Below are 19,432 nucleotides of genomic sequence, written 5' to 3' on the forward strand. Positions count from 1 at the left end.
CTAAACTTTCAGATAAGCAAGGCAGGAATTACTGTTTGCCAAAGGTATAGTTAATCTGAAGTAAGGACACATACCAGCCTTTGCTGCTCCAACAAGAGATCAGCTTCTTCCTTCTCTTTCTTATACAAAATCTCCATTTCTTGTAATCTGAAGGTGAACAAAACAACAGAAGTAGTCAGAGGTCATTATTTTCATGTTGGTGTTACTCTACATGCACAGCCCACTGAATTACAGTTACAAGAGTAAACATCATTCCACTTAAAAAGAACTGTTATTTGTCTATTGTAGTACTATAGAAGTGAAACCTCCTATAAATTGCAGTTCAGTCCTTCACCAAAAGGTCTAAAAGGTTAGTGGTAGGTGATTACTTGTGATTTTTTTAAAGGAGCTAGAGCACTGAAACACTAACGTGAAATAATGAAGAAGCTTTCTGAACTTTCACAATAGGTAGCAGATATGCTATGCGGCAGAACCTAGGTTAGGGTTTCGCATGGAGGGCACCCAAATAACCTACAGCTGATGACTCCTTGTTTCAGGTGGAAATTTTGAGTTATTTTGTTACCTTTTCTCCATCTCTTGCTTCATGTCAATGCCCTGCTTCTCCAGAAGCTCCCTCTGAGCAAATGTCCAGTCAACTGGCTCAGAGGGAGTCTCAGCTGATGGTGTTTTCTCTCTTTCTGCTCGTGCTTGCTCTGGATGGTTGAATCTGAAGACATGATTTTTGCCCATGATGATACGATTTCCTAAAAATAGGAACAGAAGTTAACTCCTTCAGGTAAGGATTCCAAAACCATTGAAAAACATCATTGAATGACTCATCCCATTTATCCTGTTGGGTGACAGCATAAAGATTGCCCTGTAAGGATTCCTGTATACATTCAAGTTAACGAGGTGACAAAAGGAAAAAAAAGAATGCCTGGTTTGTACAGAAGAAGCCACTGCTGATGAGAAGCATAAGAGGACATCAGCACCCTCAGGGGTTCAATCTAATATCCCAGCAGAGTTTATCAAAAATAAAAGGACAAACTTGGAGAGTGACCAACAGCTGCAGTAAATAAAACACACCACTAAATCCCATTCCTCTCCCCCAGTGAGAACGCCAAAACATGGGCAAAAGCCACTGCAGCAGAATTTTCAGCTTGGAAAAGCCTAACTTCAAACACTGCACTGCACGGTCCTTTCTTTTCTTTAAAATGTGGTTTACATGTATTGATTTTACTGGAGCCCTAATCAGTGGGATTTATGGAAGGATTTTACAGCTTCTTTTACACTAATGTCAAAAGAGCTGTAGAAATCTAATATTGTTAAGTCTTTCAGCTAAATCCTAGAGATATCAGATGTCCACAAAGCCCGAGACCTGTGCGTGATGGAAGACAGTAAAATGCCTCTGCTCTTCCAGAGAACATATTAATGTATTTAAAATTTTAAAAAGGCATTCTAGTAAACAGACCTCCACAGTAACCAAAATTGTCCTTATAAATATATTACTAAAATACAGACTCTTAAAGATGTCAGAGACCATGTCTATATTCTTCTAGTAACTCAATTACCTAGATGCAGAAGAAAAGGAAAAAAAGAAATCTACTTTTTTTTAAAAGAAAGTAATTACTAAATGATAAAGTCACGGTATTCAATATGAGCCATATGCAGGCATAGAACAGCAAAAATTGTTCTTCCTTCATTGTCCAGACTCGCGCTGAAGTCAGTACCTCGGTTCCATCAAAATACTCACTTATCACTTGCTGCAAATAATTCAGGGGTGAGTTTTTTTTTTGTTCGTTTGCTTGTGTTTTTTTAACCAGTAAAAGAATACAGGAGGGATAGAGAAAGCATCATAGCTTGATAGAGACAGGTTAAAAACCCTAATTTAGGGAAGTCACTCCCTCCTAATTCTTCCCCCACATGTCTTTCTAAAGGAATGTAGGGGACTGAGTGGGAAATCTAATGAGAGCAAAGAGAAGCTGTTGTACTCCTGCAGAGGGTCATATCTTGGCTTTGCCAGGAAACTGGGAATTTTCCATCAGCAACTGGCAGTCTGTCTGCTCTGTCTCACTGAGACTGCCAAGGGCAATAGGCTTGGGCAAGAATGTATTTGAATAATATCAGGGTAAGCAAAAGGAAAGCCACTGCGTGGCAGTGAATATTTAAGTACACTTACAGCTAATGCAGCAAAGAACGAAACAAAATTAACTGCTGCCAAGAGAAAAATGGTACCAACTTCTGTTTAAAAGCTACGCTCCAAAAAGGTAACACTGCTGTCCTTTAACAGCACCCAGCATTCTCTTAATAGGATGTAAGTGTCACATATGGACAATGCTTAGATGGAGAGTCTACAAAAAGATCCATTCCAACGCTTCTTACCTGAGCGCAGCTGCACAGGATGCACAACCCTCTTGCCATTAACATAGGTTTCTGATCGTTCACAAGGCTCCAAAGTAACAATAACTACGAAGAAAACAACATTGATGAATGAGACTTTAGAGAGCACCATCTACAAACAGAAGTGTGCGAACCCTAGAGGCCTCTCACTTTCTGCCTATATTCCTACTAACACCAAAACAAGGTACAATGAATCACTCCTTGATGCCATGCTGGTTAAAATAAATAAAGCCCCATGAGAAAAATCAATGCTACTGACATCTCCACATATTGCAATATTGGAAATTATTACTTTTTCCGTTTGCCTTTTTCATGTTTATAGTTAACCAGCATTAGAACTTAACTCTTACACTGACTGCAGCCTGTAATTTGAAGCTATTATCACTTACAAATTTTATTTTCTTCCCCTAAGACTCAAGTAAACAGTGAGTCAAAGCTGGTGGTTTTCTTGAGGTAAGAGAAATTTTCAAGTATCAGTATTCCCTGGGCACCTATCAAGTGAGGAGTGAAAGATTCAGCAATGCTTTGCTAGGAAATTAGGTTTTTTTACCTTCACCATTGTTGTTCCTCTCACTTCGAAAGATACAATGTTCTTCTTTGATATGAGCCCCACTCAATACAATGTCTTGCCTTCGCTCAGCATCAGCTTGGCCAACCCTGAGTTCAACAGAAGATATTTCAAGAGCAAATCAGAGAATTTCTACAACTCTGTGTAGGACAGCCCAGAAATATCCAGGAAAAAAGTCTAAACTATGAAGACTATCCTTCAAGTTTAAAGGTTTGAACTAGCGCTTAACTCTGTGTTGTGGAGAACTTACCAGATTTACCATGAATTGGAGAATAATAGCTTGACAAAAGAAAAAGAGAAGTTTTCTTTCTCTTAAAACATGCAATTTAAAGAGAGAATTGAAATGTTAAATGCCTCTGGGTTTAATGTGATTCCTTCCCTCTTCTGTACCCCCTTCTCCCTTTAGCAAAGGGACGCAGAAGGAAAAAAAACCAAAAGCGACAGGAACTTCCAGTGGTGTGCTTCAGCTGGCATACAGTGATCATCCCTTCTAATAATCACCATCTGCACTTTAACAATGGAGCAAAAATTACTCAGGAGACTCTTGCTGAATAATTTGATGCCACAAGCAGTTTCATCCAGCTTCCAGACAGAGAGAGGTTGGCTGTATCCCTGGAGCATGAAGATTTATGTCCATTCCAAAATCAAATATTTGAGCAATTCTAGATACAGACAACTTAATTTTCAATCCTACGGTTTGTGAACTTCTTGCTTTACTTATTACTCTACGCATTTCTGATGTCAGCTAGCTAGGCTCAAAACTTATAATTATTTCTTAAGCCCAAAACTATTCTATTCATTATTCTGTGCTGAATTTTCGACAAGTTTGATACTGTTTTCAGTAGGTGCAATGCCTATCAGAGTAGTACCATACAACAGCACCTGTTTGTGTACTTTTCTGCATTTATTCCCCAGGAATATACAAACTAAGCAACCAAACACAGCTTAGTGCTCCAAAGGAAAAAAAAAAATACCTCTCTTCTACCAGATGTCTTGATAAGTTTTGGAATAAAATACATTTTAAATTCCAAATCTGGCAATTAAATTTCATCTCATCTATGTGAATGCAGAATACATTAATTGTGCAGACGCATGGACAACAGTTTATTTACATAATCAAGTGAACACTCATCCATATTCCAGTTGCTTTTATCAAGCACTATGGTTTTCAATCCTCCACCCATCAAAATCTCAAAGGCATTTTCAGTAAGTTTTATTACTTTTGTTTTCCTGTCTCTTAGAAGGGATATCATGCTTTCTTTTACTGTCCAGGTGTAGGAACAAACTTCTTATAGAGCCAAGTGACTGCATGTTACTTTTAAAGCACAAAATCAACTTTAAAAAAAAATATGCATTTCTGCACTTTTTTCCACCTACAGCAATCTCATGCTTCATTTGTACCTGCAAGTTGGATAGCTCAAGTCACAATTATTATTTAAACTCACAGTGACTCCAGCATGGGGATTTAAGCAAGCAAAGAAGCAGACTTCAGAGCGTTTTAGCACCAATCCTCACCTAGTAATACCATCTTTGATGTAGTAAAGCAGACATTCAGACATGAGTGGATCTTCATTAAGGTTTACAAGATGAGGAGTCTGAAAGAACAAAAAGAAAAACTAATTAAGAACTGAGGACCTACTTTCGGGCTTCTTCGCACAGCCATGGAAGATGTATATTAATCCAGCAGTGTTGCTATGTATATCGAGGTTATTCCATAATGCATTTTTCCAAACATAACCTCTTGCAGTACTGAAAGTCATCACAAAGTAACAGCAGAAATACAGCTCAGATTGCTTAGTTATCTGAAATATCAATCAATAGAGGGAATAAGGGTTTCAGCTGGCAAAAAAAAAAAAAAAAAGATTTGTTGCAAAGTCTCTGTAAACTTTGATACGGGAAGTCCAACAGCAGAAAAGGTTGCTTCAGTAAAAATTTTGAAACTGATGTGGAATCAACTTTGGCTTTTCTTGGGCAATACAGGTCAGCTACTCATTTGTCAAAGTCTGTTAACACAAAAAAAAAAAATCTAAAAAGCTAAAACTACCAACATTCTCCAATACAAACAGCTAGAAAGCTCTTCATCTAAAGTTCTTCTAAATTTAAATCCACTACAGTTACTAAACCAACCTTCTTTGGTGAAAAAACCCCATTGGAATCAGCAAACAAGTCACAAGGCCTTGGTGTGAAAATCTAGCCAGTGAGATAGCAGTAAGCACAAGCACAAAAGAAAAGGCAAAAATGGTTAAACAGAATTAAAGAATAAAGATGATAAAAGAGAAATAAGACTGTTAATAAGCCACTTGTCCCTTCGTTACCGTCAAATAGAATAGATTTAGCAAAAGGAAATAAATTTGGCTAAGATTCCTTGGGAACACTGCTTCCATCAACTTATTCTAGCTGCAAAAAAGTTTACTTAGGAGAGATGTTAGCAGCACTCAGTTTACAGAAGCTCAAAAATTACTGGATATTCACAATGAAAGTTGTCTTTGAATGAAGAAGTCTGATTGTCAATTGCCTAGGGGAAGACTATAAAGACAGAAAGGGGGAAAAAACAAGACACTTTTTTCACCCCTAAAAATACAGGGGCCACCTAAAACCGCAGCTGAAGATGTCCCATGCCATCATCGTTATTCACTGCATTCAAATCAACATTTGGAGCTGTATAAAGCTCCTAAATCAAGAGAAAACCGGAGAGAAACCAAATCCCAGACAGTCAAATGCTGTAACACCACTATGACTTGTACCATTTGGACACTTTGAAAATAATGCTGTTCCCTATACATACATGTTTTAGCACCTGAGTTCGTTGACTACACTAAATCAAAGTCTGACTGGGTCTTTCACAGGCAACAGAGAGCTTTTTAAGAAAAAGCTCAACAACTTGAAAGATGCTGCTAGCAAAACTGAGCTTTCCTCAAGCATGAGCTGAAGGATTTTCCCTGCTCCCATCTTTGACAAGAGCATGAGCAGTTAAATTTCCACAATCCATTTCAAAAACTTTCCTGCCATCCAAGGCAAAACTGGTAGAAACAGCAATGATTGCACAATGTGATACCTTTTAATTCATGAAGTGGGCAAAATTTACCTTAAAGAGTTCAATTTACAGCTCAGCTGGTACAAACACAGTGCTGTCCTAGTAATATATGATTAGATATATACTGGTACCTCAGAAGTGTAAAGCCTTTATCAAAAAACTTCACGTTTGCTATCTACATCTAAATTTCCACAACAGCAGCCACAATTATTAGAAGGAGAACTAATAAAACTGAAGTGCAAGGATACCAAGGAACAGAAGCAGACAGGACTAGGTCAGGACTTCTACTTCTCCTAATAAATCCTACATGCGAAAAATAAATACTATCTATTACCAAAGCAACTACTTGATCCAGATGGCATTTATACACAAACCTGATCAGCTGAAAATGCACCAAAAGAGTCATCAAAAAGAGCTGAGGGCCTTTGAGGGAAAATCTAAAAGATGAGGATCCATAACATAAGAGAAAGAAATGTAAAGAACACTCAACAAATCAGCGTCTTTACAAACCTTGAGCACTTCCGGGGTACCAAAAGATACCAAAAGCAAACCAGAGTTCTACCTACTCCAAATATAAAAGTCTAACACTACTTTAAGCGAAGGATTAAACATTTTAACCAACTCTGCTGTCCTATATTTCTGTACAATGCCTCTAGGTAGGTTCCCATTTAACCTTAGATCGAGTTTGTTACTCACTTCCACATGCAAGTTTCAGGCTAAAATATTACCCCGTGCTCTGTCCAAAGATTACCAAGATACAAGAAAGTACATTCTTTTCCCTGTACTTCCTCAATAATTCTGCTTTAACTGCATAGATAACTTCTTTACTAACTTCATCATTTTATATCTATAGCGCTGATTTATGCTCTTTTCCTGCATAGTTCTGCTGCTTTCAAATTTCAGAAAAATAGAACTATTGACATGTACTGAAAGAAGTATTCCCCTGCATTCCCTGTGTTCAGTGGCTCATTAGATCACAATCCCTCTTTCCAAGGAAAAAAAGGATTAACAAACAAATTCAAGGAAGAGCACCTAAACAAGACTTCAAACTCCTCTGGGTATCTCAAAGAAGATTAGGTAGACTACATGAAGGTCACACACAGCTACTGCAGAAAATGGTAAGAACAATCTAAGAGGCAGCATTTCTGAGTTGCTCCCGAATCAGCAGGTATGCAAGGAGCTGCAAACACTTCTACTTGCAGCACAAATTCTTCTAAAGGAAGGTACAAAAAACGTTCAACCATTTTTGGTATCAGAAGTCTCCCATGAACTTTTCATGCTGCTCCCATTTCATCATCGTGTCAGGCTAGTGCATGCTTCCCTATTTTCACAACCAATGGAAGCTACCACAATTCTTTCCATAGCTCCCTAAAAGGCTTAAGTATTACGTTGCATCACTTGTATGAGGAGCAATGTCCAACTTCATTATTATGGGCAAAATAATCCTTAGATGTAGAGTGTTTTGATAGATTCTAACACTATAGCTATTTCCAAAAAGATATTGTAAAAGGAACTTACTAAGTGTCCAAACCTCACTTGCGTTCTTCTGTATCTTACATGAATACAAACCCTTGTGCGAGTAGCTCCCTCATCACCCTCTCCTCTGAGACTGATCAGCCTTTTGGAGACATGATGCAATAGTTATCTGTTACTTTACCTTTTTAGGTGAGAAGACTCCCAGTGTTCCTCCATCTTCCCGAATGGCAACTCCCATTTCTGCCAATAACGCCTCCCTGAGAGAGAAAAGCAAGACATTTACCATGTTTTATGTTTCTTAGACAAATAAGGTCAAATGAAAGCCATGCAATGAAATACTTCCAAGACTTTCAACCAGCCTATCCACAGACAGATGGATACAGCCAGGACTGTCACCACTTCATATCACAACAGGGCAAGTTTCTAAAGTCTCACTTTAGTTCTAGACTTTACAGGCCTGCAGAATGACAACAGCAAAAATTTTACAGAGATTTAACAGCATTTTAGTGCAATAACGTCTCACAAGATAAGTACACTTTAGGATGTTACATTCATTGCTTCCTTAAGGAAGGTTAAAGTCTGTTCTAAATTCAAATATTTAATTTATGCAAAAGGAGCTACCACTATTAATTAATTTACAGAGACTTAACTGGTTAATACAGAAAGTACTCTCTCCTTCTTAAGAAATAAAAAGGATTGTATTGGGTGAAGTTGTTCATGTAACACAGTATTCTTGGCTTTGACAAAGCACAACAGCGGCATCAACACAGAAGAATAAGAACATGGCAAAAACTGTGGTATTTTCCCCAAATTTCTTTCTAAGAAATTTCCAGAATTAATGGTGGCATTTCTTTTGAACATCTATCCAAAGTGTTTTAGCTGTTTTTTGAGATTTTGTCTTTTTTTTTTTTTTTTTTAAATTCAGCTCCTAGCATCATCAACATGATGCGGTAAAGACTTCCACAGCTTACCTGTGTATTGTGAGAACTTCTTATTTGTTTCAAATCACCTGTTAGCCTGACAGTCCTCTTCCTTATGGACTGCTCAGTCACACTGTTCCAGGCAAAGATGTTCAGTTCCCCTTACATATTTTGCAAGCTTTTAATATTCTAATAAGTAACGCCCTGTTTTGTTGTACCCAAATTTCCGACAATTATTAAGCATCTGTCTTGTGGCTCTAAGACACAATTCCAACCAAAGCTGGAAAGCTGGAGCTGTTTCATAATTTTAGATATTTCAGTACCAAAACCTTAATCTTTGCTGCTTGACTGTAGGGCCAAAATTTTTGGAATTTAAGAGAATGGTGGAAGGGGGAAGAAAGAGACCAGGACTCCACGCTGCTTCACAGCAACTTAGGACATTACCTCATTTAGAGTAGTAAATGCTTTAATTGTAGGAAACATCGGAAAGAACATGGCTTTCTCTCAGCATTGCCCCTACTGTTACATATAACACAAAGGTCAGCAGAACTATCACTAAGCACTATTCTGCTGTTCCATTGCTTTTGAACAGAGTAACATTCTCTATTTTCCACACTTCACCATTTTCGAGATACCATCCACATCTACAGCACTTCCAATTCCTGACCTTTCCATCCTAATGGCCTCAGTTTTCCTCAGCTTCTCTTCCCATGTTTCATTCAGCTCCGCAATGATCTTCTCAGATTCCTGTGTGAAAATCCCAGAAGCTGTTTTACAATTCTTCTCAAAGTTCTTTACATAATACACAAAGCAATTAAAGTTTGTGCTCAGCTCTAGACCTCAAGTTAGTTTTGGATATAAACAGTACTCTCAGCATTTCAAAACTCTAAGTTGTCTTCCTTAATTTTTAAAAGGGTAAATAGCCCTGAAGGCAAGCTGAGAAGAAAAGATGGCTTCATATCTAACCACAGTCAAACTTGAATTTGAACCACCTAATTTTATTTTTTTTTTAATCTGATTTACAGACATCATTCAGTAAGTGGATGCCAAGGAACTGCAGAGACCACACTGTTATTTCCATGGCAACAGCAGGTTTCCAATAGGAAAGGGATATGCAGTGTGTGTTCCAGCCCATTCCAGTCCCTGTGGCAGCCTCTCATGGACAAGACATGAGAACGAAGCATAGATTCAACACAGCCAGCTCTCCCCACTCATCCACCCATGGAGATTGGGGGGGGGGATTTCATAAAAATTAAGAAATACTTCACTGTAATGCACTTTTGATGCGGTTCAATTCTATGCAGAATTGGGACAAGGCCGCTATTGTCTGGATAAAGCATGCTATTCTGTGTGCTTCACATTTTAATCTGTGGGGGCTGGGCGAATACAACAGTGGCAGGATTATTCTTCCTCCTTTTTTCAACTTTGGGGTAATTTGGTTTTCTGAAAGCTGAGTGCATTTGCTAGTCAGACTTTGTCCACCCTAGTGCTGACCAGGCCTCCTGAAGTCTATACTTATGATCAAATTTTCCATAATTACCACTGCACCAGAGGACCCGTAAACAAGAATCGAGATTTTAGTTTATAATTTAGTTGTAGCTTCAGGCTACAATTAAACCTAAGTAATCCTAACAGGAAAGGCTGTGCATGAACCCAGATTCTAGCCCACAGTGCCCTTTTTAAGGTGAAACAGTAGCAGACTGGATATATTTATGAAGGGAAGTTCTCCCAGGTTCGCTGCTATTTAGCCTTGGGAAGGACCAAAATAACAGCCTCTTTAATCTACAGCGATACCTACCTTCAAGCGTTCAATTGCCTCTTCTCCTCCAGGTGTTGACATGATTCTTTCCTGTATACTGGACACAGATGTTAAGCCCACCTGACTACTGAGAGAGCAGGAGGATGGAGATGCAGTGAGGGACCCCATGGAGGCTGTGGAAAAATTGCCAGGACGTTGATTCTCGGAGGCTAGCAAGTATCTATGCTTATTGTTCTGAAAATCTTTCAAATCTGGGAGAGAGACACACAGACAGAGGGAAGGCAGAAAGACGGGAAAAAGGAAAGTAGGAAGAGGGAAGGAAGAGGAAAAAGGAAAGGAAGGAAATACCAGTGTAAGAGGAAAGCATTTAAGCAGCAACAAGACAAGTTTTGTAATTTTTAGATGGTAGTTCTGAAACAAATCTTTAATATCCATAACATAACGATAACTCAGTTCAGACCCTGAGGATTATTAGTAAGGACTGCATCATAAGCCATTTTGATCAAAAAAGCTTGAAAAAAATAAACTACACACTTGCCAAAAAATAAACTATCCTATTCTTAACTGAACACTAAACTGAGCACCACAGAGCTCAGACCAGGAGCAGATTCAGTTCCTCATGAAATGAGTGACATTTTGGGCTGAAGTCTGAATAGACACCAAGCTCTTAAACTCAGCACAGCATTCTCTTCCAGACTTCTTTAATCTAAAATGATGATTATGTAAATCTTTATCCCAGCAGTGGTTCTGCTGTGACCCAGACCACAAGGACAAAGAACTACCCCTCCTTGAGTTCTCCCAGGAGAGTATGTAAATCACCCGTCAGGTGATGACGGGGAGGAGAGAACACAAGTTCATAACAACATCATTACGTTACTTCTTGATCCTCCTTATCTGAAAAATTGAAATCTAAGATACCTGCTCAGTGAACTACCTGATAAGGCTCTCATACTTCAGAAAGCGCTTTAAAGCTTTTTGGTCTTAATTTAGATAAGGAAGGCCTAAAAAAACTACCCAAAATGTAAAGAGGCAGCTTTTGTAGCCTGAAAACCTGAAGGATGCCTCCTTGAAAGACAGAAAACAAGGCAAAGGTGAATGAATGATTTAAGAATAAATATCCAAAGGCAATTTATTTTAATCTAACTTAGCTTCTCACATATGTTTGTAAACCATACGCTCAGAATAATCACACCAAAAACATCTTCTAACATGGAGTACCAGACAACTAAATAGCGCAGTTTTCATAATTTTGATAGTTTTAAATTCTATTTCAAAAACAAATCCTCTAAAATAAGTATCCTTAGGAACGACACAGGTCAAATCAGGCCTTCCAAGTTATAAACAAGGGCTTCACGCTTACGAAAATGAGATCCTCACCCAGACATTGCATAAATTTCCATGTCCTCCTACATCTCCTCTACTCTTACCCTGAACAATCCTGCTATTGTCAGCCTTATGCCCTAGTTCACTCCACATTCAACCTGCTGTTTCAGCCTCATGAAACCGATGTTTGCATCAAGTCAGTTTGAAAACCACCATCTGCAAATCTGGGAAGCAGGGGTGGGAGTTTAATAGGAGAAAAGCTGGTTAAGGCAAGGGAATGCCGTCGGGATGAGGAAAGCAGGCATGGCAGAGCAGGGAGGATGAAGTCTCGAAAGGCCAATAGACACATGCGCTCCTGAAGATAAAGGAAGTGGCACTTGCAATAGCTTTCACGGTTGCTGTAATCACAGAGAACCAAACCCTCAACATCATGCACGCGTCTCCTGGAGCCTGCAGCTTTCACACAGATGACATATGCACACGCTGGAAGCAGCATCAGAACGTCAGACAAGGCCAGGATGAGTCTTTACACCACCAGTAGCTTTAGTCTTAGGAAATTTCAGACAGATCTCTTCCAGGTGATATTGTTTGAGTGGGGGTGAAGAAGACTGACTGAAAGAGTTTAAAAAGTGTACCAACCCAAAATTTACACAGAATACATTTCTCTTGCAATGGACTACATATTTCCCTTTCATAGAAGCAAAAAGTAGAACAGAAATAAAATGCTGTTTTGCTGACTGTTTTTAACCCTATTAAGTTAATCATCTGCAACCAAGTACCTGAGCTCAAATAAGAGACCTTCATCAGTATAAGATGTCTAACTTTTTTTTTTTTTTTAAAAAAGAGACTATACAAAATAAATAAATCTAAGTCTCCAGGAGGAACTGATAACATTTCATCCTGAGTTAAACAATTGACACATTTAAAACAAATACTTCTAGGTGGAAGAGATGTTAAAAAGCCAGGAAGGTAGGTGAGCAGAAGCTGTTTCAACTGAGTAACTTGAGAAAGATTCGAGAAAAAGATTTTCTATTTCAAATCTAAACTGCTGGCTGTCATGAGACTAAAGAATTACCACTCTCCCTTCTATATTCTGTCAGAAAGCAAGCAATGAACAGATGACATGTTACGTTTTAAACTTTGCACTTCTTTTTTTTTTTTTTTTGACTGTGGACTCAATCTAAGAAATGCTAGTTAAGCTAGTTTCCACAAAACTGCATCGCATTCCACAGTGAGTGTTCTGTCTGGGATTTCCCTGTGAGAAATGCTGGCATGCAAAGCTCAGTTAAAAGCTGACCCAGAGAAAGCAGGTTAAAAAGAGAACCACACAATACACACATTTGCCTCCACTTCCAGAGTATTCATCTCCCATTGGATCAACTGAAAGGAAGCAGGAGGGAAAATACAAGAAGGATCAAAATTGAAGGTTCACCACTGACACAGGAAGGGAAGAGAACACTACTTCATGTTTAAAAACAACAAAACACAATTTTCAGTAACCCCTTTTTTTCAGTTTTGACTTAGAATCAAAAAAACCACAGACTGTACCAAGCATGAAAACACCTGCATTTCATTGTCTTCTGGCCCCATTCTCTTGAAAACAAGCAAACAAAAGCTAAATACACGTTACACGTCTTTAAGCAGCCTGTGACTAAGTCAGGACTTCTGCTTCACCGACAAATAAGCTCTGACAAATCAGAAACTGATGCAACATTCACTTTTTTTTTTAGGTCAAAGAATGTTTTAATCCACTGGAATACATTTTGTGTTTTTATGGGCATCTACATCACTAGAAATTAAAATCACTGTTCATATTATAGAAGAACGTAGCAGCTAAAATTGTAGTTTATTTGCCTTGTTTGGAATGAGGACAAGGAAATAACTCAGGCACAAGTGTGTTCTGGTGCTTTAAGAGGCTGTTGGCAAAGCAAATCAGGACAATACTGCTCTGCCAACCTAACTCAAAATCTCGCCCCAGAAGAATTCATTATTTATTCACAAGCAGCTGTTTCATAGCTAGTTATTTTGAGATGACAAATGGTTTGTCACTCAGGGCATTGTCTAACAAGAATTAGCCATCGTTTTCTTTTCTCAGCAAGGATGGCACTGAAGCCAGGTATCAACTAATAACCTAAACCCTTTAAGGAGGAATAAAAAAATGCTTTCTTTCTCAGTATGAAATTAAGTTTCTATATTTCAGTTCTCCTCTTTTTATTGGCAGCCAGACAAAAAGCCCTCCATAACTCACCAGGGCAACTCCTGAACGTGTAATTCTATTTCACAAAATCATTTCTACAGTAATGGGAAACTCAGTCTCCGTGTTCTTCCTTGAGAGTTTGAAGGTGACCTGTCAATGCTACAGACAATCCTAGGATGGGTTGCTTAAAGACAGAAGAGGTTACCACTTCTGAAACCACGTTCAAAATTAATATCAGCACCTACATTTAACTTCTGTGTTTTAAATTCCATTCTCTCACAGGCCCAGCTCTCCCTCCTCCGCAAGAGAGACCAACCTCAAGACGGTAAGGTCTGTTTAATCCACTTACTGTCAATAATATCTCCCAGCCCTTGGGCACGCAGGAGATCCTTAAGCCTTGTCACCTCCTCCTTCAGCTCACGCACCAGCTTGGCATTGGGATCCTCATTGATAACAGCATTGCATTTAATCTGTTTTGCACGATCAGCATATCTGGAACCAGACCAAAACAATGAAACCTTACAATGAAACAGGAATGCAGCAATATAGGAGACATTTAGCTTGCAGCTGTATGTCAGAAGAGAACGCTGGATTATATTCAATCGTGCATTTGAATTCACATTTAATACAAGATACTGCTGCAAAAAAAGACAAGTCCTATTCAAGATGGATTAATACGTACAACAGACAACATGGTTTTTTTCTTTATTCAGTGCTTTGAAGTCTCAGCTTGACTAATATGCTCAATTTTAGGGACCACACTGGAGAAGAACAAACAAACACAAGAAGAGGAGTTTGTTTCTTCAAGTTAGGAGTGGGCAGTAAATCCCTAGCTCCCTATTCACATACAATAGATTGGTCTTCCTCTTTCAGGGTAATTGAGTTCTTGCCAATATAGAGTCTTCTTCTCCACAGATTTTCTCGAAGTACAATAACCCAAAGGTATGAAGGACAGAAAGTGGCCATGAGAGCTAACAGCTACCCATATCCATTTCCGATAAAAAGAAAGTACCTTAAAGTGCTCAAAGTTTCATCATAGTTTATGTCTGCCGGACTCAAAGCAGCAACCATTGCAGTTCTGGAGTTACCACCTATAACAAACAGGCAAGATTTTAGATGAAACTACAGTGCACAATCTAGGCAATAGTTACCTACTAAATATCAGTATTTTCAATAAATTATAGAATTCAACCATATTCTACATTACTAAGGAACATACAAAAATAATAGGAAAGAGAATTGTAACTTAAACAAAAGGTGGAACTGCATGACTCAGATCTGACTACTAAAAATATTTAATTTCATACTCAATACAAATTTGAGTGAGTTAAAATCAGTCAGAAAACTCAGCAAGAATCAATCAGCCATACCTAGATTTTCTCGAAGAAGCCACGTTAGTACAGAATCCCTGTACGGTATAAAGTCTGTCTTCTTCTTTTTTTTACTCTACAAAGAAAGAACACAATACTGAAAAATAGACACCGAATGGAAAATTAATATTTAAGACACAAAAATCATAGTATAACTATTAAAAGAACCATGACAGCATACCCATATGCTATCTAAACAGAAGAGTGGTCCATCCTCAGTTGCACAAGTAATTACTGAGTTTGATATCCGATAACATGCAATATATTCAGACATCTAAACAGATAAAGATAAGCGGTTCAGGGAATTCCCCTGATGCACTACCATCAGAAAGGTTTTTCTGTGTATGAGGAATATCTTCCTGACATTTAATTTCTGTGTTTTAACACCATTCCAAGAGAATTTAAGCTGTAAGGTTTACTCATTCAGGGGAAGATTCGCTTTTCCTTTGGTAAAAACGTTATGGCTTTTTAGAGCAGTCAAAAGTCTATTACAGGAGATTGCACAGCTACAGAGATGCAGGTGCACAAGTGAAAGGACAACTACCCAATCTTCCCATGTTTCTGTAAGCAGTTATTAGGAAACGTGGGGTCAGAAAAGATTAAAGTATTTGGACATTGAAATTAGAAGTGTAAGTAGAAAGGAGTTGGTTTGGATTTTTTTTGTGGTTTTATTTTGGTTAAAAAAAAAAAAAAGACAAAAACTTCATAAACACTACTCAAACCAAAGAACAAAGCCACAAAACAGGTGCCCATGTGTGCAGGTACTTTGTCCCAAAATTGGAGTGACAAATGTAGATCCTCCACACAAGAGAAGAGGGCCTTCTCTGCACCTTTGGCAGACTTCCCTCCACATTTTATTGTAAAGGCTTTCCCTAGCTGCTTTACTTGGTCTAAAAGAAATAATGATTAACCACTAAAGCTCTATAACGGAATGTGAATCTCTTGTCATCCATTACTTAAACAAATAGTAGGCAAACATCTTACTTCAAGAGATGCCAAAAGTTTAATTCCACACATTTAACACAGGATATGGCTTTGCAGTAGAATGCCTGATTATAATTTGTGATAAACTCCTCTTAAAACTCAAAAGGTGCTTAAAATGTGAATGTTAGTCTTGCAATAGTTCTGTTGTCCCTTGCCAAAGGTGAGTAACCTTACAATGGACAAGTAAAAGTACGATGGGCAGGTAGGCACCAGATGCTAAAGTTGAAAACTGGAATTGACTATCATCTACGATCCTTCATATGAGGTAACAAGCATGAAGACAAAGGCAAAGTTATCCATACTAAAAGTAAATATTCCCAAGGTAAGTCACCAAATCAGGAGCAGGACTGTAGTAAAAGAATATTCCTAAATACATACTTAAATGTACACTTTTCATTAATTTATCCCCTATCTTAGAACATTTTTATATTTTAGAACTGATAATTCTCAGGCTTCATGACTATAATTTATAGTCACAGGAATTTCTCAAAGATCCGACATAAAAGATCCCTGCTCTTTGATTCCAAAGTGAAGAGAATAAAATCTTGCACTTAAGCAAAAAATACAACATCCACTACTACTCAGACCACCATACCTTGCTGGTGCAGTTATCCTAAGTTGAAAGCATTAAAGAAAGAGGAAGAAGATACAAGATGAGTTTCTTAACAGAGCTTTATATAAAATTTCCCTGTTGCTTGGATAGTATTTTCTTTTCTCGAAAAGCCCAGTGAATGAGAACAGTTTTCATTTAAAAAAAAAAAAAAAAAAATCTAAAAAGCACTTAAGTATGCTCAACCTGCCCAGGCTGCTGAGAATTCACTTTTAAAAGGAACAGCAATAATTTACTTGTGTTTCGTTCGTTTGTTTGTTTTTTTAAAAAGTAGTTGAGTATAAAAGACAAAGTACTTTCCTAAACCTACAACATTACGCTCACTCAACTCAACACATTAAGTCTTGCCATTGCAAAAAAAGCCAGTGATAATCAAATTATTACACTGGTATTTCTAAAATTTTTAACACCAAAGCTGCAGTTAGTTTTCTAAAATTATTCTTTTAAAAAAAAAAAAAATTACTGCTCCGCAGAACTAATAGCTTGCTACATGTACATGTCTTCTACACAGGCTTCTTCTGCAAGGCCTCTTCTCAGCTAAGTAAACCAATGCTTCAGTCTATCAATAAATAAAGTTACTACCAGCCTGTATGACATTCACAGAGCGCTATCAACGCCATTCATCTATCAAAATACACACAGCTAATTTGGCTGAGAATGCCAGGCCAAGAGCAGTGAATGATTCTGCTGGACTCCATGGTTTTCACCGCCGCAGTTTTACGAGCTATGGAAAGGTTGTTGCAGGTACGTAAATGCTGTACTTACCACTTCAGCCAATGCTGAAATCACTTTGCCCAGAGTTGTGAGAGACTTGTTTATATTTGCTCCTTCCTGAGAAAACAGAATCCAGTATTATATAGTAATTAAAGTTCAACCATGAACCTCGGTAGACTGGCAGGTGGGGGTGGGGGGGAAATCTTCAGTTTTGCAACTCTTTTTTCCATACTTATCATAGCAATCATTTCTTTTCCTTATTATTTGTCAAGCAAAGACTTCACATGATGCTTGTATGATGCTTGTGCACCCACTTCCCTTTCTTTACCCATATATCAATGGCCCAATACCTTTAATCGGGTTCCTTTGGCACCAGTTGAATCAGCTCGCTCACTCCCAGCTAGATCCACAAGGCTAATCTTGCTGACCTGAAGAGAGAATGCCCATTAACAACGAGAAATAATTCATGGTGAACTAGAGTAAGAGCAAAACTTCAAAGAATTCTATGGCATGAGAGCTCTACCATCTAAAAATATCACCGTAGCATGCTTAAAACCACAGTCCAAGTTTTCACAAGCAATTAGCTTAATGCTGTTATCTTATGGATAAGAAGTGTCTAGGATGATGCTCTCAAACAAAATCCCGTAAGAAATACGAGGGCTCTGTCAAGGCATACAGCAAGTTCACCCTTAAACAAAACACCAGAAAAAACCAGCTCATTCTTATTTTCTCTACTGCCAATAAGAATAAGTCACTGCAGGGGAAGATTTGTGAAAGAGCAGTCAGAAAGCCACTTATCAGTAACATACCTTCTCTGTGGAAAGATCAGTTTCTGTGTCATGTTTTTTCTGAGTAAAGACAATTGTAAACACAGCATGAGAGCGGCTGCTGGTTTCATTCATGTTGGTAGCTGCCACAGTCCTATAATATGAACAGATATAGACACGTTTAGAAAACAGTAGCCTCTGAGCTGCAAGTACAGCTACCTGCATGGCTGAATGCAGCTGTTGAGGGATGAGACCAAGAGGATGCACAGTTGTTGTTCTGCCCTGTAACCAAGACCAAGCCACACAGAATACCATTAACAAACCCTTTGATTTTCCACTCCTGAATTACTCCCCTCTTCATCACAGTTTAAACGGCGCTTCCTCAATCTGTATACGCAGTGATCTACCTTACCCTCAAACACCCAAGAAAACACAAGCAGCATTTATATCAGTCTTTCCCACACATTGTCAAATGGAGCCTACAGCTGACATGAGAACAGCTGCTAATGAACCAGAACCCAAAGCTAGAAGCCAACTTTAGTCCTGACCACTTTAATGAATGAAAGAGGAGACTGTGTTCACGTGTTTATTTATACCAATATAGTGATATAGTACACAACAAAGGCAGAACTAAAAGCCAGTATAATTATTTAAATACTTAATCTCAAGGCTTTACAATTGCTATACAGCGATTTGCAGCACTGTCTCAGCACACAAATCAATTTCAGCCTTTTAACAGCATTGATCTGTGTATATTTCAACAATAATCCTCATGTGGCATGAGTTTTTTAAAAAGTGCTAATGCATCACAGGAGATGTCTTAAATTTGCTGCTATATGCCATATATCCCCACAGAGATAAAAATATATAATGCGCTACCATCACTAACCTGGCTTTGTTCCCAGCATCCATGAGGTCTGCAATGTCCGTATAAGAGGTGACTGCTAATTTGGACAGATCTTCCACATATGGTCCAAGCAGAGGATGTTCTCGCACCCGCAAATTCCCTTTGTTCTTCGGGTTCAACAAGTCTCTGACTCTCTCACAGTAAATCTCCATGTAACTCACCTGAAAACAGGAATTTGCATGGACAATTTAGTGTTTCTTATGGCTTCCTCTGCAAGCAGCTCTGCAGCATTTCAGAGTGCCACTGGCAGAAACTCCCCCAGTCCACTACAGGAAAGCTGTAGGTGGGTGTCAGTTCACATAACAGCTTGAGACAGTGGCAGAGGGAAGAAGAGTCTCTAGTCTCACGCATCAGATCTCCAACACAAGCTGCAGGCCTTGCATCCGTGTATAGATCCCTCGATCATTTCAAAAAACATTGGTGT

The 19,432-nt window shown here is 38.4% G+C and overlaps 1 protein-coding gene across 7 annotated transcripts in view; it reads right to left on the reverse strand.

Annotated features, from left to right (window-relative positions):
- Positions 1 to 19,432, reverse strand: part of KIF1B (kinesin family member 1B) — a 95,528-nt gene that overhangs the window by 48,081 nt on the left and 28,015 nt on the right. For 3 of the 7 annotated variants that reach the window (XM_054222223.1, XM_054222224.1, XM_054222228.1), the window contains exons 6-21: positions 18,991 to 19,169; positions 18,144 to 18,255; positions 17,685 to 17,762; positions 17,386 to 17,451; positions 15,027 to 15,102; positions 14,669 to 14,747; positions 14,006 to 14,148; positions 12,798 to 12,839; positions 10,176 to 10,387; positions 9,045 to 9,124; positions 7,639 to 7,714; positions 4,463 to 4,542; positions 2,930 to 3,036; positions 2,362 to 2,445; positions 563 to 743; positions 75 to 147 (exon numbers count right to left, since the gene is read on the reverse strand). In XM_054222223.1, the coding sequence (XP_054078198.1) occupies positions 75 to 147; positions 563 to 743; positions 2,362 to 2,445; positions 2,930 to 3,036; positions 4,463 to 4,542; positions 7,639 to 7,714; positions 9,045 to 9,124; positions 10,176 to 10,387; positions 12,798 to 12,839; positions 14,006 to 14,148; positions 14,669 to 14,747; positions 15,027 to 15,102; positions 17,386 to 17,451; positions 17,685 to 17,762; positions 18,144 to 18,255; positions 18,991 to 19,169 (1,668 nt within the window). The remainder of the gene's footprint in view (positions 1 to 74; positions 148 to 562; positions 744 to 2,361; positions 2,446 to 2,929; positions 3,037 to 4,462; positions 4,543 to 7,638; positions 7,715 to 9,044; positions 9,125 to 10,175; positions 10,388 to 12,797; positions 12,840 to 14,005; positions 14,149 to 14,668; positions 14,748 to 15,026; positions 15,103 to 17,385; positions 17,452 to 17,684; positions 17,763 to 18,143; positions 18,256 to 18,990; positions 19,170 to 19,432) is intronic. The other 4 variants (XM_054222226.1, XM_054222229.1, XM_054222230.1 and 1 more) reach the window with 2 other exon arrangements.

The sequence above is a fragment of the Rissa tridactyla genome, chromosome 16 (assembly GCF_028500815.1).
Source record: "Rissa tridactyla isolate bRisTri1 chromosome 16, bRisTri1.patW.cur.20221130, whole genome shotgun sequence".
NCBI classification, from domain to species: Eukaryota; Metazoa; Chordata; class Aves; order Charadriiformes; family Laridae; genus Rissa; species Rissa tridactyla.